Below are 27,415 nucleotides of genomic sequence, written 5' to 3'. Positions count from 1 at the left end.
GGACGCGGGTTCGTGCCCCGGTCCGGGAGGATCCCACGTGCCGCAGAGCGGCTGGGCCCGTGAGCCATGGCTGCTGAGCCTGCGCGTCCGGAGCCTGTGCTCCGCAGGGGGAGAGGCCACAGCAGTGAGAGGCCCGCGTACCGCCAAAAAAAAAATTTAAAAAAATAAAATAAAATAAAAACAAAAAGTGTAATTGATGAACCATCATTAGTTCCTAAACTAGCTATGTTTTATGCTTTTCAGCTAGCTAAAAAAATATTTCACAGTACTTGATATTCATACAGAAATGAAGGGTTGCATGTCCAATGGGAAAGATGGGGTAGCGTGTATGAGCCCAGGGAGATGGTTCCTCATATTATTCCTGCCATTTACTAGCTGGATAGTGAGTATTGGTCATATAGACTTTGGACTAGCAGTATTTCCCAATCCTGGCTGCACCTTAGAATCGCCTGGGAGGTGCTTAAAAAGAAAGGTTGCCAAGCCTCACCCTGCAGAGATTCTTGCTGAATTGGTCTGGTCGTGTTTTTAAAGCTTCCCAAGTGATTCCAACATGTGACCAGAGTTAAGAACCACTGGGCAACAGTGTTCTTATCTCTGAGTCCCCAGGTGAGAATCAGGCTAATATCTAATATTCTTCCTGGTGGTCAAAAAACTTTTTTATATCACCTTATAAAATTGGAAGTCGGCTGATGGCTCAACCTCTGGTATTTTGTGACTTTTCCTCTTCGCATCCAGGACAACATGCTAGGTGTGCTTACCCTGCTGGGTCACCCTCTGCCTGACCCTGACCACAGGCATATTTGCTTTCTTTCTTTGTATTCTGGCTCTTTAGAATAATTAGAACATAGTTACAGGCTGTGATTCAAAGTCTGCTCTGAAATGAGGAAAGCAAATATGTTTACGTTTAGTAGTCCGCGCAGATCACAAAGTTTCAACTGAAAGCTTCCCCAGCTTATAAGTGAAAAATCTTCAACCCAACAGCATATACCGATAAACACTTAAACTTAAACTATAATTCAGTCTAGGCTGCTTCCACTGAGACCTAGCGTTAGTTCCTTACCAGGGTATGTTTATATCTTTTGCCTATTTGTTTACCTGAGTTTGTGTGTTTCTGAAAGCTTTTTTTTTGGTCGTTAAGAAAACATCTAAAGAAAAAGAAAGAAAGAAAACATCTAAATCGTATTTACTTACAGTCTTATATACCCGAGAGGGTAATTGTTCCTCTTTTTCTTTTTTTGTTTTTTTTGTTGCATAGTAGCTATTATCTATAACCACATTGAGGAGAGAGAACATGTTTTATATTTTATAAAATTTTCACTTGGCAGAAAATAGTGACAAAATCACAGGAAGACCTCTGAACTTCCTGTGATCCTGGAGTTGGGGTTTCAATAGACTACATCTTTGATGAGGGTAGCAGTCGATATGGTCCTTGGTGTTCAGCTCCTTTCTCATCCAACCGTGTTATGCTGTACTACAGATGATGGAAAGTACACACACACACATTTCCCAGGCTCCCTTGCAGCTGAGGGTCTAAATATGATTTGGATCCAGCCAGTCAGATGTACTCGCATGAGATTTGGCAAGTGTGGTATGGCTTTTGCTTCACTTCTGCTGCCTTTGCTGCCAAGCAAAATGGTCTAGGTGTTGGGTTCTTCCACAGCCGGAACATTAGACGTCCCAGGATCCACTCATTTACTGTCTGGGAGTCAAGAGCCAGGACATGAGGTATCCCTTTTGCTGGTGCAGCTTGTTCGGTAGGTGGCATATTTCTGGAGCTGGTAGCCATAGTAATGGCTCCTGAGCGTGACAGTGGTAACACGGTTCTGGAGCCAAAAATTTCTTTTTCTTTTTTTTTCTTATTATCTATTTTATACCCATCAGTGTATACATGTCAATCCCAATCTCCCAATTCATCCCACCACCACCCCCACCTCCCGCCGCTTTCCCCGCTTGGTGTCCATACATTTGTTCTCTACATCTGTGTCTCTATTTCTGCCCTGCAAACCTGTTGATCTGTACCATTTTTCTAGATTCCACATATATGTGTTAATATACGATATTTGTTTTTCTCTTTCTGACTTACTTCACTCTGTAGGACAGTCTCTAGGTCCATCCACGTCTCTACAAATGATCCAATTTCGTTCCTTTTTATGGCTGAGTAATAGTCCATTGTATATATGTGCCACATCTTCTTTATCCATTTGTCTGTCGATTGGCATTTAGGTTGCTTCCATGACCTGGCCACTGTAAATAGTGCTGCAGTGAACATTGTGGTACATGACTCTTTTTGAATTATGGTTTTGTCAGGGTATATGCCCAGTAGTGGGATTGCTGGGTCATATGGTAATTCTACTTTTTAGTTTTTTAAGGAACCTCCATACTGTTCTCCATAGTGGCTGTATCAATTTACATTCCCACCAGTGGTGCAAGTGGATTCCCTTTTCTCCACACCCTCTCCAGCATTTGTTGTTTGTAGATTTTCTGATGATGCCCATACTAACTGGTGTGAGGTGATACCTCATTATAGTTTTGATTTGCATGTCTCTAATAATTAATGATGTTGAGCAGCTTTTCATGTGCTTCTTGGCCATCTCTATGTGTTCTTTGGAGAAATGTCTATTTAGGTCTTCTGCCCATTTCCTGATTGCGTTGTCTGTTTTTTTAATATTGAGCTGCATGAGCTGTTTATATATTTTGGAGATTAATCCTTTGTCCGTTAATTCATTTGTAAATATTTTCTCCCATTTTGAGGGTTGTCTTTTCATCTTGTTTATAGTTTCCTTTGCTGTGCAAAAGCTTTGAAGTTTCATTAGGTCCCATTTGTTTATTTTTGTTTTTATTTCCATTACTCCAGGAGGTGGATCAAAAAAGATCTTGCTGTGACTTATGTCATAGAGTGTTCTTCCTATGTTTTCCTCTGAGAGTTTTATAGTGTCCAGTCTTACATTTAGGTCTGTAATCCATTTTGAGTTTATTTTTGTGTATGGTGTTAGGGACTGTTCTAATTTCATTCTTTTACATGTAGCTGTCCAGTTTTCCCAGCACCACTTATTGAAGAGACTGTCTTTTCTCCACTGTATATCCTTGCCTCCTTTGTCATAGATTAGTTGACCATAGGTGTGTGGATTTATCTCTGGGATTTCTATCCTGTTCCATTCCATTCTATATTTCTGTTTTTGTGCCAGTATCATATTGTCTTGATTACTGTAGCTTTGTAGTATAGTCTGAAGCCAAGGAGTCTGGTTCCTCCAGCTGTGTTTTTTTCCCTCAGGACTGCTTTGGCTATTCGGGGTCTTTTGTGTCTCCTACAAATTTTAAGATTTTTTTGTTCTAGCTCTGTAATAAATGCCACTGGTAATTTGATAGGGATTGCATTGAATCTGTAGATCACTTTGGGTAGTATAGTCATTTTCACAATATTGATTCTTCCAATCCGAGAACATGATATATCTCTCCATCTGTTTGTGTCATCTTTGATTTCTTTCATCAGTGTCTTATAGTTTTCTGCATAGAGTCTTTTACCTCCTTAGGTAGGTTTATTCCTAGGTATTATTTTCTTTTTGTTGCAATGGTGAATGGGATTCTATCCTTAATTTCTCCTTCTGATCTTTCATTGTTAGTGTATAGGAATGCAAGAGATTTCCATGCATTAATTTTGTATCCTGCAACTTTACCAAATTCATTGATTAGCTCTAGTAGTTTTCTGGTGGCATCTTTAGGACTCTATGTATAGTATCATGTCATCTGCAAACAGTGCCAGTTTTACTTCTTCTTGTCAAATTTGTATTCCTTTTACTTCTTTTTCTTCTCTGATTGCCATGGCTAGGACTTCCAAAACTATGTTGAATAGTAGTGGTGAGAGTGGACATCCTTGTCTTGTTCCTGATCTTAGAGGAAATGCTTTCAGTTTTTCACCATTGAGAATGATGTTTGCTGTGGGTTTGTTGTTATTGCGTTGAGGTAGGTTCCCTCTATGCCCACTTTCTGGAGAGTTTTTATCATAAATGGGTGTTGAATTTTGTCAAAAGCTTTTTCTGCATCTATGGAGATGATCATATGGTTTTTATTCTTCAGTTTGTTAATATCATGTATCACGTTGATTATTTTGCGTATACTGAAGAATCCTTGCATTCTTGGGATAAATCCCACTTGATCATGGTGTATGATCCTTTTAATGTGTTGTTGGATTCTGTTTGCTAGTATTTTGTTGAGGATTTTTCAGTCTATATTCATCAGTGGATATTGGTCTGTAATTTTCTTTTTTGGTAGTATCTTTGTTTGGTTTTGGTATCAGAGTGATGGTGGCCTCATAGAATGAGTTTGGGAGTGTTCCTTCCTCTGCAATTTTTTGGAAAGAGTTTGAGAAGGATGGGTGTTAGCTCTTGTCTAAATGTTTGATAGAATTCACCTGTGAAGCCATCTGGTCCTGCACTTTTGTTTGTTGGAAGATTTTTTTTTTTTTTTTTTTTTTTTTTTTTTTTTGGTACGCGGGCCTCTCACTGCCGTGGCCTCTCCCGTTGCGGAGCACAGGCCCCGGACGCACAGGCTCAGCGGCCACGGCTCATGGGCAGCCCCTCCAGGGCATGTGGGATCCTCCCGGACCGGGGCACGAACCCGCGTCCCCCGCATCGGCAGGCGGACTCTCAACCACTGCGCCACCAGGGAAGCCCTGTTGGAAGATTTTTAATCACAGTTTCAATTTCATTACTTGTGATTGGTCTGTTCATATTTTCTATTTCTTCCTGGTTCAGTCTTGGAAGGTTGTGCATTTCTAAGCATTTGTCCATTTCTTCCAGGTTGGCCATTTTATTGGCATAGAGTTGCTTGTAGTAATTTCTTAGGATGCTTTGTATTTCTGCAGTGTCCGTTGTAACCTCTACTTTTTCATTTCTAATTTTATTGATTTGAGTCCTCTCCCTCTTTTTCTTGATGAGTCTGGCTAAAGGTTTATCAATTTTGTTTATCTTCTCAAAGAACCAGCTTTTAGTTTTATTTGTCTTTGCTATTGTTTTCTTTGTTTCTATTTCATTTACTTCTGATCTGATCTGTATGATTTCTTTCCTAATGCTAAATTTGGGAATTTTTTGTTCTTCTTTCTCTAATTGCTTTAAGTGTAAGGTTAGGTTGTTTATTTCAGATGTTTCTTGTTTCTCAAGGTAGGATTGTATTGCTATAAACTTCCCTCTTAGAAGTGCTTTTGCTGCATCCCATAGGTTTTGGACCGTTGTGTTTTCCTTGTCATTTGTTTCTAGATATTTTTTGATTTCCTCTTTGATTTCTTCAGTGATCTTTTGGTTATTTAGTAACGTATCATTTAACCTCCATGTATTTGTGTTTTTTACATTTTTCTCCCTGTAATTGACTTCTAATCTCATAGCATTGTGGTTGGAAAAGTTGTCTGATATGATTTCAATTTTCTTAAATTTACCAAGGTTTGATTTGTGACCCAGGATATGATCTATCCTGGAGAATGTTCCATGTGCACTTGAGAAGAAAGTGTAATCTGCTGTTTTGGGGTGGAATGTCCTATAAATATCAATTAAATCTATCTGGTCTATTGTGTCATTTAAAGCTTCTGTTTCCTTATTTATTTTCATTTTGGATGATCTATCCGTTGTTGTGAGTGAGGTGTTAAAGTCCCCCACTATTATTGTGTTACTGTTGATTTTCTCTTTTATAGCTATTAGCAGTTGCCTTATGTATTGAGCTGCTCCTATGGTGGGTGGAAAAATATTTACAGTTGTTATATCTTCTTCTTGGATTGATCCCTTGATCATTATGTAGTGTCCTTCTTTGTCTCTTGTAATAGTCTTTATTTTAAAGTCTATTTTGTCTGATATGAGAATTGCTACTCCAGCTTTGTTTTGATTTCCATTTGCATGGAATATCTTTATCCATCCCCTCACTTTCAGTCTGTATGTGTCCCTAGGTCTGAAGTGGGTCTCTTGTAGACAGCATATATATGGGTCTTGTTTTTGTATCCATTCAGCAAACCTGTGTCTTTTGGTGGGAGCATTTAATCCATTCACATTTAAGGTAATTATCAATATGTATGTTCCTATTACCATTTTCTTAGTTGTTTCAGGTTTGTTTTTGTAGGTCCTTTTCTTGTGTTTCCCACTTAGAGAAGTTCCTTTAGCATTTGTTGTAGGGCTGGTTTGGTGGTGCTGAATTCTCTTAGCTTTTGCTTGTCTGTAAAGCTTTTGATTTCTCCATCGAATCTGAATGAGATCCTTGCCAGGTAGAGTAATCTCGGTTGTAGGTTCTACCCATTCATCGCTTTGAATATATCATGCCACTCCCTTCTGGCTTGTAGAGTTTCTGCTGAGAAATCAGCTGTTAACCTTGTATGTTATTTGTCGTTTTTCCCTTGTTGCTTTCAGTAATTTTTCTGTGTCTTTAATTTTTGTCAGTTTGATTACTATGTGTCTTGGTGTGTTTCTTCTTGGGTTTATCCTGCCTGGGACTCTCTGTGCTTCCTGGACTTGGGTGGCTATTTCCTTTCCCATGTTAGGGAAATTTTTAACTATAATCTCTTCAGATATTTTCTCGGGTCCTTTCTCTCTCTCTTCTCCTTCTGGGACCCCTATAAAGTGAATGTTGTTGTGTTTAATGTTGTCCCAGAGGTCTCTTAGGCTGTCTTCATTTCTTTTCATTCTTTTTCTTTATTCTGTTCCACGGCTGTTTATTCCACCATTCTGTCTTCCAGGTCACTTATCCGTTCTTCTGCCTCAGTTATGCTGCTATTGATTCCTTCTAGTGTAGTTTTCATTTCAGTTATTGTATTGTTCATGTCTGTTTGTTCTTTAATTCTTCTAGGTGTTTGTTTTTTAATTCTTCTAGGTCTTTGTTAAACATTTCTTGCATCTTCTCGATCTTTGCTTCCATTCTTTTTCCAAGGTCCTGGATCATCTTCACTATCATTATTCTGAATTCTTTTTCTGGAAGATTGCCTATCTCCACTTCATTTAGTTGTTTTTCTGGGATTTTATCTTGTTCCTTCATCTGGTTCATAGCCCTCTGCCTTTTCATCTTGTCTATCTGTCTGTGAATGTGGTTTTTGTTCCACAGTCTGTAGAATTGTAGTTCTTCTTGCTTCTGCTGTCTGCCCTCTAGTGGATGAGGCTATCTGAGAGGCTTGTGCAGGTTTCCTGATGGGAGGGACTGGTGGTGGGTAGAGCTGGTTGTTGCTCTGGTGGGCAGAGCTCAGTAGAACTTTAATCCGCTTGTCTGCTGATGGTTGGGGCTGGGTTCCCTCCCTGTTGGTTGTTTGGCCTGAGGCAACCCAGCACAGGAGCCCACTTGGCTCTTTGATGGGGCTAATGGTGGACTCTGGGAGGACTCACGCCAAGGAGTACTTCCCAGAACTTCCACTGCCAGTGTCCTTGTCCTCACAATGAGCCACAGCCACCCCCCGCCTCTGCAGGAGACCCGCCAACACTAGCAGGTAGCTCTGGCTCAGTCTCCCCCGGGGTCACTGCTCCTTCCCCTGGGTCCCAATGTGCACACTACTTTGTGTGTTTCCTCCAAGAGTGGAGTCTCTGTTTCCCCCAGTCCTGTCGAAGTCCTACAGTCAAATCCCACTAGCCCTCAAAGTCTGATTCTCTAGAAATTCCTCCTCCCATTGCTGGACCCCCGAGGTTGGGAAGCCTGACATGGGGCTTAGAACCTTCACTCCAACGGGTGGACTTCTGTGGTATAAGTGTTCTCCAGTTTGTGAGTCACCCACCCAACAGTTATGGGATTTGATTTTATTGTGATTGCACCCCTCCTACCGTCTCACTGCGGCTTCTCCTCTGTCTTTGGGTATGGGGTATCTTTTTTGCTGAGTTCTAGTGTCTTCCTGTCAATGATTGTTCAGCAGATAGTTCACCAGAAATTTCTTGATTGTATGGAGAGACAGCAGCTCTCTTTGATGGTCTGGTTTTGTGAGTTGTTCTTGGAGGCTCTAAATGATTCTGTAAACTAGTTGAAAACCTGCAATAAATTGTTTCCTCCTTTAAAAAAAAAAGGTATGTGGCTTTACATGATTATAATAATCCCTACTGTTTGTGATATGCTTTACCATTTATGAAGCATACTGATTGTATAATGCTTTACCATTTATGAAGCATACTGATTGTATATTGTAAGAGTTTTAGTTTTAAGCATTTCCCCAATCCTTTAAGGTTAGTAGGGCAGGTATTACCTTGGCCACACATTAGAAAGTGTCAGGAATGATACACAAATTCTAGTTCTCCTGACTCTGCATTTAGGGCTATTGCCTCTTACAGCATTGCTTTTCAGGATTGAGATCTGCTGACTTTTCTTACCCAGGGTTATTAATGCATCAAAACCTTAATGCAGATTCCTCCATATGAATGTTGCTTCTGCTCAGCCAGTCCACTCTTGTGCAGTGAACAGCCTGCACAACTGTACATGGCAGTCATTCTTCTTAGCAGTGTAACAACATAGGATGTTGATAATCTCATGACTGGCAATAAAAAGGGGGGCGGGCAGTTCTTTAGGCATTAAGGTTTTCCTGGAAATGAACCCACTGAGTATTAGATTCAGTTGCTGTTTGTATGTTAACTGCTCATTATTTCCCACAGGTGTTAGTCACTGTGCCCCTGGCCTTACTGCAGAAAGGTTCCCTTCAGTTTAATCCACCCTTGTCAGACAAGAAGATGAAGGCTATCAACAGCTTAGGCGCAGGCATCATTGAAAAGGTAACTGAATTACTTAAGCCTCAGAACTAGAGAGATGAGTATCAGATGATTCCTTAACTTCTGATATTGGGAAGTAGCAGGTAATTTTTGAATACAAATCAAATTTGAAGATTTCCTTTTCCTTTGAGTAATTGTTCATGAAGAATATAAAAGGATATCAACAAAACAAAAAGAGGAGAGCTGGCTAAGGTCTGCGAGTTTTGATTTTAGGAGAATGACTCTTGTTATTCAGAATTTGAACTGGGTATATAAATAAGCAATTCTTTTTTTTTTTTTTTTCCTGCTTTCCATGTCTACCCTGCACTAATTAGCCCCAGTGACGAGAGTGTTTTATACTTCCTTTGCCTTGAAAAGCTCCTTTAGCAGAATCTCTCAGCGCTACAGTAGATACCAGCAGACCTGTGATTAGTAAGAATTTATCTCATGGCCGTAAGGTTCAAGACCAGGTCTCAGGGATGCTCTGCAATTTCAGATTAGCCTAGAGGTTGTCAGTGGTTCCCACCATTATCTGTGAGAGTACAGGACTGAATGGTATAAAAAGCCAGATGGTCACAAAGAGAACAAAGGAGGTAGGAGAATGGAAAGGGAGTATTTAGAAATGTTTGAGTTTTTTTGAACATCTTTTTTTTTTTTTAATTGAAGCATTTAAGAGCTATAGGTGGCTTCTTAGAGATTGCTGTGCTTTTGATTTCAAGAAGCTGTTAACCACCTTTCTTTTACTCGCTTTCCAGATTGCCTTGCAATTTCCCTATAGATTTTGGGACAGTAAAGTTCAAGGGGCTGACTTTTTTGGTCACGTTCCTCCTAGTGCCAGCAAGCGAGGGCTTTTTGCCGTGTTCTATGACATGGATCCCCAGGTAAAATCATTGGTGGAATGTGGTTTGAATTCCCTTATTACAGTTTAGAATTTGGTTTGGTAACTACTCGTGTGTCAAGCCCAGGAACTAATGGACATTGTGGACACTCCAGTGTCTGTGGGGACACTTGGATGGGACATTTTCCTGTAGGAAAGGAGCCTCAATATCTGCCATATTTTCTTAAACTACTAATATGGCTCCCTGGGAAATGAATGTGCTGCTTTGGAAATGTGTCACTTCAGGCTGATGGAAGGATTCCTTTTAGGGAGAATTGGTGTCAGTACAGTAACAAGTGGTACTTGAAATGTACTCCCCTGGAGTCCGCCAGGGAGCCCTGGTGAGGGGCGGGATGTGACTGGCGCAGGTGAGGGCGGGTCTGGGAGTCGGTAGATGTGATTGGTGGGGGAAGGAAGCCGAGGAGAGGACATACCTGGGGCTTGCAAGTGACGGTTGTGGTGATGTCCTGCCAAAGAATCACAGTTGTTTTTCCTCCTGCCTCTTTGTTCCAAGACACTTTATCGCTAAAGGTTCCACGTGGGAGCCAAGGGCAAAGTGTCCTTACTGTTTGAGAAGGTTTTTTCCCATTATGTGATTGGCAGCCTTCCTTTCTCAATGTCATTCTACTTCTTCTAAAACAAGTTCTTAGAAGGGAAAAGCCAAGAGAACCCGGAATTTGATATTTACACGACTTCCAGAGTTTTTCCGGCAGGGAAAAATAAAAAGCCTAAATGAATAACGAGTATGTGTGGCCTGGGTGATGGAAAGGAGGCTATAGGACAGTAGGAAATGATGACATTTGATGTGAGAATGAGGTCCTTCCCTGTTTGGAACTGTGCGTCTAGAGACTTTGGTGCCCGAAGTCCAAAGTGTAAACTGCTTTTCCCGTCACGTGTCCAGAAGCAGCACAGCGTGTTGATGTCGGTGATCGCGGGGGAGGCGGTGGCGGCCATCAAGAGCCTGGAGGACAAGCAGGTGCTGCAGCAGTGCATGGCCACCCTGCGCGAGCTCTTCAAGGAGCAGGTCAGACACCCCTCTTTGAAAAGGAAAAGACTAGCCGCATAGCACAGGGAGATCAGCTCGGTGCTTTGTGACCACCTAGAGGGGTGGGATAGGGCGAGGAGGGAGACACAAGAGGGAGGGGATATGGGGACATACGTATGCGTATAGCTGATTCACTTTGTTATACAGCAGAAACTAGTGCAACATTGTAAAGCAATTATACTCCAATAAAGATGTTAAAAGGAGAGAGAGAGAAAGACACGCTTGCTGCTAACTTCACTCTTCGGCGTGGTTTGAACCCAAAGCTAATCCATCAGTACCAGAAATGAAGGGGCTTGAGGCAGTGGACAGTATCCAACTTTCCACTTAAGTCCCTGGATGAGTTTGCTCAGGCCACCAGAACAAAATGCCACCAACTGGGTAGTTCAAGCAACAGAAATTTATTTTCTCACAATTCTGGAGGCTAGAAGTCCAAGATCAAGGTGTCGCCAGATCAAGGGGTTGGTTTCTCCTAAGGCCTCTCTCGTTGGCTCACAGATGGCTGCCTTCCCCCTGTGTCCTCACGTGGGTGCGGCTCTGTCTCTTGTCTGTGTTCTAATCCTCTCTTCTTAGAAGGACACCTATCACACTGGATTAAGGTCCACCCTAATGATCGCGTTTTCACTTAATTACCTCGTCAAAGGTCCCATCTCAAATACAGTCATGTTCTGAGGTACTGGGGGTTAAGGTTTCATCATCTGAATTTGGGGGGGACACAGTGCAGCCCATAATAGTACCCCATTCCTCCTTTTATGTGACTGTCATCCTTCCTTGTGCCTCACATCATGCACACACCTTCCTAAGGAGGTAGAAGGCTCAGCATTTTCCACAGATTCTGTATTTACCCAAACCCCAGTTTTTTTTGTTTGTTTTTTTTTGGGGTTTTTTGCGGTACGTGGGCGTCTCACTGTTGTGGCCTCTCCCGTTGCGGAGCACAGGCTCCGGACGCGCAGGCTCAGCGGCCATGGCTCACGGGCCCAGCCGCTCCGCGGCACGTGGGATCTTCCCGGACCGGGGCACGAACCCGGGTCCCCTGCATCGGCAGGCGGACTCTCAACCACTGCGCCACCAGGGAAGCCCACCCTAGCAAGCTTTGACAACAGTTTTCCAATCAAAGGGACATTGTCCAGAATTTTCTGTACCCCACAGCGAGTCTCTTCTCTCCCTTTTCTCCAAGAAGCTCAAGGTACTTTCTATTTGCCAGTTGACTAAATCTCACAATCTCTGGAGATATATAAATGGCGTGACATGAAACTTTTTCAAATCAAGGAGCAGAAGTACAAAGAAATGAAAATGCCTCAAATGTTACATACATTCAAGAGAGGGGGGCCCTCGGTATCACTTATTTTACATGATGTGATTCTATCTCACAGTAGTTCTTATTAGCTTGGGGCTTTTGTTCAAAAATTTGTTTTCAAATCAGTTATTTGGAACTTAACACAGGTTCTGTCTATTTCATGGTGGCACTTGGCAGAGGTCAGCCTAGAAAATTATTTGAAACGTAGAATGAAACCTAACCTGTGTAGCTGCTTTGTGGAGAAGCCTGTTGAGAATTCCAGTTAGAGGTCCTACGACCCTGCCCACCCCTTTCCTCCCCGGTCCGGTGCGTTTCAGGCGATGGGAAGGGGAATGCCTGGACTCTCAGCCGTTGTGATGGTCCCTGGTAGGTGGGAGAGAGCATCTCTGGCGGAGGATAAAGTGTTAAAGTGGGGAGATGTGTGTGTGCTGGGGAAGGTCAGAGAGATGGGGCAGCGATAGAGGAAAATGCACAGAGACGGCGCCTGGGCAGAGCAGCAAGGGGGCTGGAGGGTCATGCTGAGGACTGCTGTCTCAGGATGCTACAGGGATTAACTCGCTTTCTAGATGGAGGAAGAACTGTAATTTTATACGTTGGGTTGCATCAAGTCTAAGGCCCTGCTTGATCCCGTTTTCCAATTTTTTCTACTTGACACAGGAAGTCCCAGATCCCACGAAGTATTTTGTCACCCGGTGGAGCACAGACCCCTGGATCCAGATGGCATACAGCTTCGTGAAGACAGGGGGCAGTGGCGAGGCCTACGACATCCTTGCTGAGGAAATACAAGGAACCGTCTTTTTTGCTGGCGAGGTGTGTACGGGGACTCTGACCCCGATTGCTTTCATTTTGATCCCTTGCTTTTAATTAAAGTGATCTATGTCCAGAGTTTAAAAGCAACATCAAATGCCGTCAAAAGTCTTACGGCAACAAGCAGCAGGTACGCTGACGACATCCTCCTCAAACTCCCCGCGCAGCCGTTTTTAACTCTTTCTCCTGTTTCTTCTGGAATTTACTTCATGCTTTAAGATTTTCACATTGTTGTCTTCTGATTTAAGAAGTTAGACATTATCTCCCGACTCCCTATCAGGTTAGCGGTCTAGCCCACCCTGGTTTTTTCACACTTTTAACTAAGTTGGCATCAGTGCTTATATGGTGTGGCTGCTTTACTGCTGAGCCAGGGAGGAAGGCGGTCACGGATCCCTTTCTTACACCGTTGTTTTCTCTTCGGTCCTAATGGCCTCTTTTTTCGCTAGCTTAATTCTTTTTACACCACTCCTTAAGCCTCCCCACTCTTTTTCTTTTGGCTGCGTTGTACACACGACTCTTAGTTCCCAGACCAGGGATGGAATCCGTGCCCCCTGCAGTGGAAGCACAGTCTTAACCACTGGAACGCCAGGAAAGTCCAGAGCCTCCCCCTTTTGAATCGTCTCGAATGCACAGCTGAGCCCCCTCGCTGGCCTGTAGGTTCTGTTTCTCAAACCCTGTTTCCTGGCATCTTCCCTCCGCTCCAGGCTGTACTGGTTGATCCCGGGGACCCCTGCAGAGCTATCCTCCCAGGACTCCTCCTTACCACTTTCCAGGGTTGGGGTTCTTATTTCCTAGATCCCTCTCTTTTTTCTTTTTTTCAATATTTATTTTTGAAATTGTGGCAAACAACACATAACAAAATTTACCACCTTAACTATCTTCAAGTGTCCGGTTAAGTGGCGTTAAGTACATCCACAGTGTTGTACAACCATTGCTACCATCCATCTCCAGGACATTTTTATGCTGCAGAACCGAAACTGTGTACAACTCCCCCTCCCCCAGCTCCCAGCACATACCATTCAACTTACTATCTCTCTCTCTCTGAATTTGTTCTAGGTACCTCATCATATAAGTGGAATCATAGAGTATTTGTCCTTTTGTGAGTGGCTAATTTTGCTTAGCATAATGCCCTCAAGTTTCATCCATGCTGTGGCATGTGTCAGAATATCCTTCTTTTTTAAGACTAAATAATATTCCATTATATGCACCTATCACATTTAGTTTATCTGTTCATCTGTCATGGACACCTGAGTTGCTCCTGTCTTTTTTGGCTATTGTGAATAATGCTGCTATGAACCTGGGTGTACAAATATTTCTTCGAGAACCTGCTTTCAGTTATTTTAGGTGTATACCCAGAAGTGGAATTGCTGGTTCATATATTCTGTTTTTAGTTTTTTGAGGAACCACCACACTCTTTTCCACAGCAGCTGCACCACTTTACCTTCCCACCAACAGCACACAAGGGTTCCAGGTTCTCTACATCCTCGTCAACACTTACTATTTTCTATTTTTGTATAATGGCCGTCCTAATGGGTGTGAAGTCTGCCTTCTTTCTTGATTTACTTCTGTTGAGAAATGTTTTGCTGTTCTAATTCCTAATCCTTTCTGTGTTTTATTTTGCATTCCTTATAATCTTGGAGCTCATGTCCTTCATCCTCTAGATTTTTTTTACTCTGCTCATTTTGTTCCTATGATTTTTCTCTTATTTCTATATCTTCTATTTCATATATTGGAACTGTTGAATTGATTATCTAATCTTCTTTGCTGTTCTTTATATTCTAACCCTTGAGTCGATTTTTTAAACTTTGGCTCCTTTACTTTATGAGCAGTTTCTTGTTCTAAGATTATTCCTTTTTGGTAGCATTTTCTTCTTGCTTCGTAACTTGTTCCTTACATGGCTCCTGAGTTCCTATTTTGTTTACTTTAGCCTTTGCCTCACATATGTCCGAATGTCCAGTCCTTGACTGTTCAGATTTGAGTGAGGCACTTTTTAAAAAGTCAACTGAAAGTTCCAGCAAGCTTGTCAACTGGAGGTTGGGGGCCCAAATATTGGGATCTATCTGTAGCTCTTTTCTCTTAGTTTCTCATTTGCATGATAGAGACTCACCTCCTGGCATTCTGGGAACTCGAAGCCTCACTCTTAGTTATACTTAATTGCATTTTGTTTGGCACCTCACCCCTGCCCTGTACCTCAGAACTCCTGGGGGTTGCAGTAAGGGGAGTGGGGAACCTGATGAGGGACCAAATTGCTCTTCAAAGTCTTTTTATTTTTTACTTTTTTTGGCCATGTTGCATCTTCGTTGCTGCACATGGGCTTTCTCTAGTTGCAGCTAGCGGGGGGCTACTCTGCATTGCAGTGCGTGGGCTTCTCATTGCCGTGGCTTCTCTTGTGGAGCACAGGCTTGAGAGCACAGGCTCAATAGTTGGGGCTCAGTAGTTGTGGGCTCAGTAGTTGTGTTTCTTAGTTGCTCAGCAGCATGTGGGATCTTCCCGGACCAGGGATCGCACCTGTGTTCCCTGCATTGGCAGGTGGATTCTTAACCACTGCGCCACCAGGGAAGTCCCGCTCTTCATAGTCTTTTAAACCAGTCCTCAGTTTTTCACCCTTGCCAAGCCTCTGCCTCCAAGATGGCACCAATGGCTGAGATTTATAAAGGATTTTTCAGGGTGAATTGGTTTCCCTTTGCTGTTTCCCACCCTCCCCTCCCCCACACACACACATCCACCCAGTTTAGCAGAATAAAGTGAATTCTCAGCACTCTTTGATCTGCCTTCATACTTTGTATATTATAGTTTGGGATTATACAGGTCTTCCTGGTTCATCTAAAATAGTGTTTTTAATTTTTTTGCTTCAGGGTTTTTGAATTTTTACAAAAGAATGTAATTTTAAAAACAGCTGTCTTTGATTCCTCCTTGGCCTGGGAAGAGCCAACTTTGTAGGAAGAGAGCATAATGGTTGCATTCCAGGCAACAGCTGTGAACTGCCTCCAAGAGGTGGCCCTATTAGACTAATGTGCCAAAGGGTCATGAACGGAGTTTGGAAGTTTTTGACTTTCCTTTGCTGCTTTGATACAGTTGTTACCTCATCTTCTTATAAAAGCCATTTCTTTGAAGTTTCTGTCATCCTGTGACTCTCTCCCCCTGTAATTGTATTCCTACTGACCTCCTGGTCATTCCCCCATTTATTAAAGTCTTTGGCACCTGGATGTTTTCCGTTCATCAGTTTAGGTGACATGGAACCTAAATTAGTTCACGTGGAACTTCATCTGTTTCTTATCCTCCCTTTCCTATGACCTACTCAACTCCCATTTCAGCTACTTTTCCCCATAACCACATCCCAGACCTTGTCTTTAATACCTAACGGTCATGAATTAAAGTTTCCTGTCCTCCTGGTTTGCTTATTCTGTTCCCACTATAACCTCCTTGAAAGTGAGGTTCTCCTGCTGACAGTCCTCACCTTTGGTCTTTCCCCTTCCTGTTGAACTCATCTATCCTTGGAGTAACCCAACTCTTTCTGTTATACCCATCTAGCAAAACTCCAGCCGTGGATGAACTGTGATTCACTTTTTGTGCTTGTTTTACTTACCACTGATTTTAACAACTAAGATTGTCTGATGGGAGGGGACTGTGTCTTATTATCCTTAACTCCAGCACCTGGCATACATAGAAAATATCTTAATGAATGTCACACAGTACTTCTCGGGAGCACTGACTATATTGTAGAATAAATTTGGTGCTATGGATGGGTGAGTAGTGTTCATGTGAGCACACAGGAATGACAACAGTATTTTAGGAGGATCAGAGAAAGTGTAAGTTTGTATTTACCTTTTGATTTTCATCTAAATTCTTTATACATGATCTCAAATTATACTATTATTTTTTCACAGGCAACAAACAGGCATTTTCCACAAACTGTTACAGGGGCATATTTGAGTGGTGTTCGAGAAGCAAGCAAGATTGCGGCATTTTAAACAGAATTTATCTGGACCCAGCTTTCTTCTCCCAAATGGGAGAGTCTGAAAAACATGTTAAACCTCACTTTGATAAAATCAAACAAAAAAATCCTCTCTGGGTAGCAAAACTGCAATGGTCTAAGGTGGCATGGTAATGTAAACCCATTTTACCACTCTGAAAGCACTAGCCCCAAGAATCCTTCCGTAAGCACTTATATTTAATGGCATTTTCCATAGGTCTGACTAGCGCTAAATCTTCCAGATCTCAGAATAAGGCATAATATAACCTTAAATTAAGACCTTGGATATGACCCTTCCATGGTTGGAGATTCCCTTTAAATCTGACACTTTTTTGGCTGACCAATTTTCACACATTGAGAAACCAAGTCAATCACGCAGGATTAAAAAAAAAAAGCCATGTACTTTTCCTCTATGACAATTTATCATTATCTTTGCCAATGAGCCTTAAGATTTTTACATAGCTCCAATATTGAGCTTTTACTTAAAATTTAGATAGAAATCTTTCCTTTTCAAATACAGCACAAACTCTTGTCAAAGGTAAATGAAACTTCTGTTTTATATTGTACATATTTCTTCCCATTGGGTGTTCAAAAGAAATTTGAATTCAGGTATCTTTTATAATAAAATATTTTAGATTTGTGCACTCATTGGCAAAACAGCAAAATTTTCAATTCAACAGTACATGTTATTGTATCACTGAGAACTGGGAAGAGATAGTGTGGTCTTCATACTTTAGACACAGAACATGGCTATTTTTCTTAGTCATGTCTGGGTGGATGGCACACTTTAAATAGCCTGTTTTGGCATCCACTAGCGGAAGGATCTTGTCAGAATAATTAAAAGCCCCTCCCCTCTGCCTCTTTTTAAGATAACTATTACATCTCTAGGAATATTTTTTATAGAATTATGTTTTCAATATTCCATAGGCAGGTCCACTGGAAAACTGCAGAAAAATGTGTAATATCCTGGTAAATATTACACATTTTATAAGCCATATCTTAAAAGCCTGAGTACATGGTAAATATTTACTTTTTCCTTCTTTCACTCATGACAAAAAAATAAATAAACATTGATTTCAGGGTCTTCAGGACGCCCATCTTGCCAGGAAACTTCAGTTTACAGGTTAGAAATATGGGTAATGTATGTGCTTTTGTTTTAAAAAGTCTTTGAATAATTCTTTCAAAATATTGGTCAGCATAAAAAAGGACTCAAAATGACTTTAAAACCACTTTTCAAAATATTAGGTATTTTTAAAATTTAAAGTCAGCTTATAAGTAGAAATTGTATTTTATAGAAAGAACATAACGGTGAACTTTAGAGCTGAGACACACCTCCCTCCCCAGCAAAGTATTATACAATTGAAAGAAAGCAAATAGCAGTATATTGGTTTCAAGGTTAACACAGGAAAATGTTGATATTTTGGTTATCTGATGAGACTCATTGGTACTGATTGGGAAGTATTCTGCTTTCAAGTGTTTTATGTGTTAAGATGTTAAAAGAATAGCATGTGTCGAGTGATAAATGCAAAATATTTTAAATTGAAATGGTTCACAGTACATTATTACTTTAGTTTTGGGGCTCTGAAACTCGTATAGTGCTATAAGCAAACAAGGGGGAAACCTACCTAAATAAAGTATGGTAAATATGTATTTTTTTAAAAATCCCTCATTTCCTGTCTCGTGACATCACCTAACATTTTGTTCTTTAAAGAACCACAGTACCTTTTTTTTCTTGACTTGAGTTGTTTTTCACTGCTGTCTGAAGATTTTGTAATTCAGTAGCAGTGAATATACACAGTGTTTTAACTGCAGACTGTGAACAGCTGATTGTGTAAAACTGCTTAATAAAACTTGTTTTTCAAATACACTGTGTGCCGTAGTGATGTATGCACACTCTTAAGCAGACACATCTTCACCACAAACTTCCACATACACCAACTCAATCCCCTCAACTTCTAAACCCTCTTTAGACTTTTTAGGTCATAGGCATTACTGCATATCCCTTTCAAGTAAATGGTCACACATTAATTGTTAACTTTGGTCAACTTAGTTTTGTGAGAGCACTTCAAGTTTTCCCTAGTGATTTCTTTGTAATGTATTTAATTCAAAGTAAAATCGGTCAGTTACCACTGACGAGCACTCCAAATTATATAGGCTATGGGGCTAAATCCATTTAAAAATCTTTATTCTGAAATGCATGTTAAAACATCAAATGCAAAGAGACAGAGGTGTTGATTTATTATTTTTATTGACAAGGTTTATAGGAACAAATTAAATATTTAAAACCAAATGCCAATTATTAAGTCTCATTTAGTTGTTTATTCCATTCATTTGTATTAAGTATACCTTTCTCTAATGTCTTACTTTATCAAGAAACAAGTCAAACCTGTGAAAACACCTGTTAACAGTCAACATATATTTTTATATATTTCTGTTCTATGATGCAAAGATATTTTAAACAGTGGTTTATCAAAGGCCTAATTCTTGTATAAGCAGCATGTTTTATTTTAAAATTGAGAGATTATTTAATAAGCCGATTAAGACAGTTTGTTTAAAAGACAAAATTAGTCTCATTCAGGAGTGGTCCACATGTTGATCACCTAGAATCCTAATTGGCCCAAATTTAAAGCCTAACACCCCTGATTCCACAAATACATTGTCTCTTTAATGTTAAAAATAAGTCTATTATTATCACTTTTGAGAAATACTTTGTCAGATACCCACTACTGTCTACACATTATCTTAATCCGGAATTACAACTGGTACTTTCACCATAATTATAAAGGTGGCCAGGTTTCCTGTAAAATCAGCATTTTATACGGGCAAAAGCAGTTAATAAAAATCCGTTTATTTATTATAAGCAAAATGTGCTTCTACTTAATCCAACTCTCCCAAATTTTTTAAGTTTTGATGTGTTGATTTTGGTCTATCCTCACTATAAAATGTATCTACAGACACTGTTGAAGGGTTAACACTAAAACTATACACTGATGACACTTCCAAGGCAAAGCAGAGAACTATCTGTTCCTTCAGTATTTTCTTCACTGAATTCTGATTTCCACTGCTCCGTCATACCATCTGGCTGAACACTGACATTTTATAGTTTATAATAACTGTAAAGGTACGTACTTATATGAGTTTAAAAATTGATCTGCACAAAAGAAATAAAAAAACTTTATATACAACAAATTTGTTTTTAAAAATACAAAAATAACATCTGTCACTCTTGTCATGCTGACAATTTGACATATATACACATGCAGGAGAAAAGTTCCGATTCAGTCATCTGGACGGCTGAAGCTTGTGTATTTTTAATATGATGAACACACTGCCACCGAGTTTGCACACTGACAGATGTGTATTCAAAATATTTCATATGCTAAATACTGCAATAGTCTCTGCATGTATAAATGCCAGTTATGATCGCTTCTGTTCTACGATTAAAAGTATGTCTTAAGCTAATATTGCGCGCACACTAAAAACTACAACAGTTCAAGAATCTATAGTCTTATATAAAGAAATCCAAAATGTACAAAATACAACTATAAAAAGCAAGGGACAATTACTGCCATGCAAAAATTTAAACTAAAAACTGCATAGAAATGCAATTTATAACGGCAAACGCAAATTCACCTAACACTCAAGATAAAAAGGTCAGAAGGAAGTTCTACCAACACAATGCTTGCAAAGATTTAGAAAAGGAAATACATTCTCTTTGCTGGTATAATGGTATAAGTCAGATCTTTAAATCCATGGGTACAGGTCATCTGTTTCTGTCCTCTTAAGAAATCAGCTGTAATGAAAGAGAAACGTTATTTCCTCACACCCAACATACAATAGTTGGAACACATAAAACCTCATTTTATTTTTTAACTTTTATTTTCCTACTGTGACTTGGGAAATCAGCTGGGACCAATATAAGACTACATCTACTGTTGATCTTCTCCTGCCTTTAACTGGTGGACAGCATGGAACATGTGCTCAGGTGTGTGTATGAACTCTGAGATGCCCGGCTACCCATGTACACTGAACCCACATCTTCATCTGAGGCCACGTTTTGTCACTAATGTTCAAACTTTATTTTTAAGCTCTAAAATGGGAATGAAAATAACTATCTTTCTCATTTTGAGGAAATTTGAGCATCACGTGTGATATTTAGTTACATAAATATTTTGAAAAATATGCAGTATTTGATACATGTAATTTCTTTTGTCTTGTAAGTCCAAAATGATCAAAGTTCGAAAAGTTGGATATAGTTACCTCTTTAACAGTTGTTTTTATGAACTCTTTTCTTTCAGTTAAGTCATAAGCAGGATAATTTTCATATACCTATAGTGAAAAGGAAAAACAATGTTAAAAGTAGATTTAAAAATCAATAATATTCTCTATCTTTGGATAAGAAATGTGTACTATGGACAAAGAGCTGCATGTAAGTTTGAACAGTACATTCTAACCACCACTGGTACACCATGTAGCATTCTACAACAAATGAGTAGTTTTAATAATACTGTATATAGAGCAGTAAACTAGCATGAAAACATTCTCAGTGTTTTATAAAGTGGGAGTTTCAGTTGAACTAACAATAAACACGGATGAGGAAAACTTCTAGATAGACCTTAGGTTAAATGGATTAAATTCTTTATATTGACAGGTTATCTATCAGATATTTTAGGCATCCTCTTATTTTTTCTGTTACATCATCTAACACTACTTATGATTCCTGAACTTCAACTCTAATGAATTTCAGCCTCCAGATCATTGCTCAATCCCCTCCCCAAAGTTCTATCACTGAGATCCAGTTGTATCATTGAGTCCTCCACTCCTAAATTTTTACTCTCTAAATTTTCCAACTTGATACCTGCTGCTTGGCTTCACAATGACTTCTGGTCCTGAACTGCCATATACACCAAGCTGGCTTCACTCCTATTGTCTAATTCAAGATCAGCAAATGTTTTCTGTCGAGGGCTAGACAGTAAATGATTTCAGCTTTCCAGTGACAGTTTCTGTCACAACTACTCAACTATGTCACTGTAGCATAAAAGCTACCATAGACAACACTTAAAGGGATGGGTATATGTCTGTGTTACAAAGGCCCACAGGCTGTAGTTTGCCAACCTCTGCAAATATAGTCAATCATTTACATTACTCTAATTGTTTGCCCTTTGTTCTTTCTCTGCAAAACTCCAACCCTTAATTGGTCTAACTACCAACTTTTATATGGTTAAATTCTGTGCGAAAATGCAAATTTGAAAAGAACGGTTCCATTTTATCAACTATACTTGAATAAAGTTAAAAAAAAAAAAATGGTCCCACTTGGTATTCAATGTCAAAGCCTCTCTAGAAATCCCAAGGATTTCTCATCAGCGGCAATTTCATCCCCTAGTCAAGTGTCCCACACTCTTGCTCTCAGCCAAGAAGCCATTACTATGAATTCCTTCAACTTTCTGACATGCCTGTTCTCCTCCATTTCATTTGTGTCTGGATTCAACAACAGCCCTGTTTCCTCTACCTCTGCAGGGACCCAACCCTCAACGCTCCTGTACCTTCATCTTCTCCTTTCCCAGAATTGTCCCTTAGCCTAACGCATGCTTCCACTCCCCTCTGACCTTAAAAAGTATTTTATCAACTTGTATCTTCCCCCAATTTAATTACTAAATCAGAAGCTTTCACTTTCCTCACTATTAATTCTCTTCCTCACTATTCATTCTCAGTCCAAGGGACAACCCTGGCATTTACCACCCTTCAAAACTGCTATTATGTGAACAACTGTCTCTTAATTGCTGAGTCCAAAAAACCCCTTAAGTTCTTCTCACCTGACCTCTCCATGTTAACAATCCCCTTAAAATTACACAAATGTATTCACAAGTCATTCAAATGAACAGAATGAGTCTCCCTCCAATTGTCCTTCCAGTCTGCCCTTGTCCCTCTCCCCTAAAGGAAACCAGTTATCAATGTGCTGTGTATTCTTCCAGACCTTTAAAAATGAGTTTATATACAAACATATAAATATACCATGGCAATATAGTTTTTCTGTATTTACACAAATAGAAAAATACCTCTTTTAAAAATTTGACAGTACCTGGAAGGTATTTCCATGTTCTTTTGAACTGCTACTTAGTTCATATTCCAAAAATATGGATGTACAGCTTAAACATTTCCCTACTGATGGTCATTTAGGTTGTTTCTGACTTTGCAGTATTACAGACTCGCTTAACATTACTGAAATCATTTTGTACAGATGTGACTGTCTTTAGGATAGAGACCTAGAAATGGAATTGCTGGGTTAAAGGGTATTTGCCATTTAAATTTTAATATACTACCTAATTATTCTCCAAAGTTATTACAACTTAAAGGATGAGAGTATGTTTCCCTATTCCATTGCCAACCTTGAAAACCATTAATCTTTATAAAGATTTTGTTAAAGCTAATAAGCAAAAGTATTTCCTTTTGATTTCTATTTTCCTCATTAGTAGGGAAGGTTAATGTTTTCACGTTTACAGGTCATTTATATTTCTTTTCTGTGACCTGACTTTCCACAGCCATTGTCCACTGTCCCATGTAAATTAACTACCTTTTCTTGGGCAGGGAACTACCCTTCCCTGCCCCTTCTTGAACTCTCCTCGCTTGGCTTTTATACAGCACTATTCTCTGGCCTTCCTTCTACTACTGACTCTACAATTTCTTACACTATGTAGGAATTAACTTCCCAACTCTTTGATGATAATGGTCTCCAGGACTCGGTCCTTTGCCTTTCTCATCCTTTACCTTCTTCTCTAGGCCACCTTATCTTCTGGTTTTAACTCCCAGCAATATCCTAGTCTAGCTTTCTCTCCTACCTTGGAGAATTACAATGTTCACAATTTCTCCCACTTGGATGTTTCAAATACCCCATCTGAAAATGTCTACAACAAAACATCTTTGCCTCAAGGGGTATGCCTTTTGTTCTACTCCCTATTATGATTAATGCACCCAAGCCCTTACACCCACACGGAGCAACCTGTGATCAGGCTCTCTTGATTTCCGACTTGGATTACGGCGGCCCTGTAACTCTGATTATGATGTAAGGGTTTCTCTTGACTCTTGTCTCATTCTTCACCAGTCCGTTCTTCTTGATGTGTCTAGGATGACCCTTAAAAAATAAAAATCTTTTTTTTTTTAAGAGTCATCCTAGGGCTTCCCTGGTGGCGCAGTGGTTGGGAATCTGCCTGCCAGTGCAGGGGACACGGTTTGAGCCCTGGTCTGGGAAGATCCCACATGCCGCGGAGCAACTAAGCCCATGAGCCACAACTACTAAGCCTGCGCGTCTGGAGCCTGTGCTCCGCAACAGGAGAGGCCACGACAGTGAGAGGCCCCCGCTCACCGCAACTGGAGAGAGCCCTTGCACAGAAACGAAGACCCAACACAGCCAAAAATAAATAAAGAAATTTTTTTTTTTTTTTTTAAAGAGTCATCCTAGACTACTCCTGCCAAATACCCAATAACCTACCCTGCCTCCCAGTTCATTAGCTTCAGGGAGAAAAATCAAACTCTGTAACAACACATATAAAATCTGCAGAATTCTTTAGTATTCTCTCCTAACTTCTGTGAAGAATTCCTTCCAACTCTAGTCTTCAGCCAAATTAAACTAATGACTATTCCTCGCAGTCATTATGTGTCATGTTTTATGTGAATGTGTTGATGTTCCTCAATTGTATGAAAACTGAAGCTCTAAGAACTCTTCTAAGATGCCTTTTCAGACTTCCCCAACCCCCTTCCCAAGCAGGTACCCTCTGTACTCTTCTAACACAGCTCTCACACACTGTACTAAGTGACTAAAACAGCTTCCTCTTTCTACCCACTAGATTACACAAGACCCCTAAGCCAAATATTGGCTTTTCCTGCTCTACCTCTAACATCTAACCCAGTGCCTGATATGTAGCAGAGGCTCAGTGAATGCTGAATAAGAAAAACAGTATGTCTTAAAAAAGTAAAGAATATTCCACCTTTGGTACATTTCAAATTTTAATTTCATTTCACCATAAGAAACTAGATTTTAAAACCTTCCAATTTTGATCTACACTATGGAATTGCTACAGAATCATATTCAAGACTAGATCATTTCATTTCCTGAGAAGCATCAGAAGAACTTAAGAGAAGTTTGAGCTAAGAACCTAATCTATAACATCTCATTTATCATAGTAATATTGAAAATAAGGTGGTCCACAAGATCCTGCTTACTTAAACTAACATAATCTAGGGATGCATCAATAAAAATAGTTGCTAGATCAGGAAAAGAACATCTCCTACAGAGTTTGAAATGTATCACCTTATCTTTAGTCACTGTATACATTCAAATGTTATTTATGAAATGACTCCAACAGGGCAGAGGTTTTGACTATTTTACTGAAAGTGGTATCCCAGCACCTGTAAGAATGCCTGGCATGTGGTGGTTCAATAAATATTTGTTCAATGAATGAATGCACATAAGAATCTAGCTTCGAGCTGAGGGATGGGTGAAAGAATTTTTCAAATAGAAGCAAAATGATCTCAGCATTTGTCCAATTACCTCTTTGCAAATCTGTTTCATTGTGACTTCCTCCAAGTTAGCACTGGCCAATAATTTCTTTACTGTTTCCTTTAACTCTTCATCTGTAGGAGGCTTCTTCAATTTTTTAATTAAAGGTTCATCATCTGAACTATCCTCAGATTCACTTTCTAAAAGATATTTTATGACATGAAAATAAATTTTTCTTATATAGCAAAGTAAATTAATATTCAAGACAAATTAGGAAGAATTATATAAGTATTCATCAGATCCTTGAAAAGGTATTAGATTAAAAAATTATAAACTATAAAAAACTGGTATACTACTTTCCCCCCTCAAATGTTCCTCAGAGTTTACCTATTTTCCACACATGCTTAAAAACTGTGTTATAGCATATAATGTATATCTTTAGGTTGCTGAAAATGTGTCATTGCTAACATACCTTTTTTGGAACTATTTTGATTCTTCTTGGTGGTACTGCTATCTGCCTTCTTAACATTAGCACTTTTTACAGATTTTTTATTTTTAGAAGTGGCTTTCGGTTTGGGTTTTTCTCTTTTGGATGTCTTTTTTGGTGGCTGTTGGAAAGAAAAACAAAGTACACACATTGATGAGAGATTACCTGCGATCCCTCTACTCCTCCATACCCCAGAACAATATTAGAGAAAATTAATGTATTCAATATCACCAAGGAAAAACTATTACTAATTATTAATTTTTGAGATGACTAATACACTCAATGAACTTAATTTTACCCCAACACGAGACTAGTCAGGTGAGGTCAAGAATCAAACATTAAAATTATTAGGTGCTCACATTTATTACACACTATAGATAGAAAACTGTCTACCCCTCCCTTAACTAAGGTCTACCCCATCAGACCTTAGTTAATCTTGAAAAAAACTCTAAAATATAGGTACTATTAATATTCTGTTATTCATTGTCAGTCTCTCCCAACTAAAAGGTAAGTTCCATGAAGACAAGGATTTTTTTTGACCTTTTTGTGTTCACTGACATATCCCTAACTCCTGAAACAGTGCATGGTGCAAAGGAGCTGCTCAAAAACTATTTATAAATATATGAGGAAATGAAGGCTCAGAGAGGTTTTGTCCAGTCACATAATAAAATAAAGAAGTGAGATTCAAAGAGATCTGACTCCAGAACTTGTTTTCTTAAACACTAACTCACAGCTAATAAAATAAAAGCAAAGTATACACATACAGTTAGATTAAAATGACAAAATTATAGTTCACTGTAACTTTGTTTGTCTTAAGCAGAGTCTATGAAATTAGGAAACGTTAATTCTTCATTAACGTTCCCGAAGGTAAAAGTACCTGTATAAAAGGCAAGTACCCCAAGATAACTTAAAATCTCATCTTTACATACCAAAAACACTGCAAATCACTTTTTTTTTTTTTTTTTTTTTTTTTTTTTGCGGTACGCGGGCCTCTCACTGTTGTGGCCTCTCCCGTTGTGGAGCACAGGCTCCGGACACGCAGGCTCAGCGGCCATGGCTCACGGGCCCAGCAGCTCCGCGGCATGTGGGATCTTCCCAGACTGGGGCCCGAACCCGTGTCCCCTGCATCGGCAGGCGGATTCTCAACCACTGCGCCACCAGGGAAGCCCTGCAAATCACTTTTGATAGAATGTTTCTCCAAATGTTTTATACTCTGAATTTCAGATTGTCATCAAAATTCAACCTTTTTTTTTTTTAAAGGACAGAGACATTATGTTGAACTTAAAGAAAATTAAAGTATATAGACTAACCTGTTTTAACTTAGGTGGGTTCAGGATATTTCTAAGTGCAGTTCATTGGATTTCAGTGCTTGTCTTTCCTTTTGCTACACTGCCATCCACTGTACATATTTACTTAAGCATAGTATCACCCTACACTACCTCAATAATACACTGTTGGCCGGGAACTAGCTAACCTATCTAGTTTAACTGCGACTAAAAAAATGGATTTAAGCAGTGTCAAAGGGCCAACATGCTTCTAAAAATAAAGTCTATAAGCTTCACCTATGGATTTTTGCTATTTAGAGGCCATTTATACTTTTTTCCTAATTCTCAGAGGTGTTCCAGACATGGGGGTTGCTGGAAAGGCATCAATCGTTCATCAGTTTTCTATGACTAACCTGAACTAAGTTTTAAGCTTATTATGCATCCACTTAATTCCTAAGAACCACACGAGGCTGAAAGGAAATACTAAAA

The 27,415-nt window shown here is 39.7% G+C and overlaps 2 protein-coding genes across 7 annotated transcripts in view; one reads left to right on the top strand and one right to left on the bottom strand.

The window, feature by feature from the left end:
* The window catches only part of KDM1B (lysine demethylase 1B), a 57,026-nt gene extending 38,482 nt beyond the window's left edge, over positions 1 to 18,544 (top strand). For 3 of the 5 annotated variants that reach the window (XM_059076769.2, XM_067006703.1, XM_067006704.1), the window contains 5 exons: positions 8,592 to 8,708; positions 9,440 to 9,565; positions 10,463 to 10,585; positions 12,558 to 12,710; positions 16,595 to 18,540. In XM_059076769.2, coding sequence (XP_058932752.1) covers positions 8,592 to 8,708; positions 9,440 to 9,565; positions 10,463 to 10,585; positions 12,558 to 12,710; positions 16,595 to 16,678 — 603 coding nt within the window. In that variant the 3' untranslated portion in view covers positions 16,679 to 18,540. Of the gene's footprint in view, positions 1 to 8,591; positions 8,709 to 9,439; positions 9,566 to 10,462; positions 10,586 to 12,557; positions 12,711 to 16,594 lie in introns of all 5 variants that reach the window. The other 2 variants (XM_059076770.2, XM_067006705.1) reach the window with 2 other exon arrangements.
* Positions 18,545 to 18,911: 367 nt separating this feature from the next.
* Positions 18,912 to 27,415, bottom strand: part of DEK (DEK proto-oncogene) — a 31,868-nt gene continuing 23,364 nt past the window's right edge. For both annotated transcript variants that reach the window (XM_059076776.2, XM_059076777.2), the window contains exons 8-11: positions 25,647 to 25,782; positions 25,226 to 25,374; positions 20,941 to 21,009; positions 18,912 to 20,473 (exon numbers count right to left, since the gene is read on the bottom strand). In XM_059076776.2, the coding sequence (XP_058932759.1) occupies positions 20,462 to 20,473; positions 20,941 to 21,009; positions 25,226 to 25,374; positions 25,647 to 25,782 (366 nt within the window). In that variant the 3' untranslated portion in view covers positions 18,912 to 20,461. The remainder of the gene's footprint in view (positions 20,474 to 20,940; positions 21,010 to 25,225; positions 25,375 to 25,646; positions 25,783 to 27,415) is intronic.

This window comes from Kogia breviceps, chromosome 10 (genome assembly GCF_026419965.1).
Source record: "Kogia breviceps isolate mKogBre1 chromosome 10, mKogBre1 haplotype 1, whole genome shotgun sequence".
NCBI classification, from domain to species: domain Eukaryota; kingdom Metazoa; phylum Chordata; class Mammalia; order Artiodactyla; family Physeteridae; genus Kogia; species Kogia breviceps.
The sequence above is the reverse complement of the archived record's forward strand: the minus strand, read 5'-3'. Positions and strand labels throughout refer to the sequence as shown.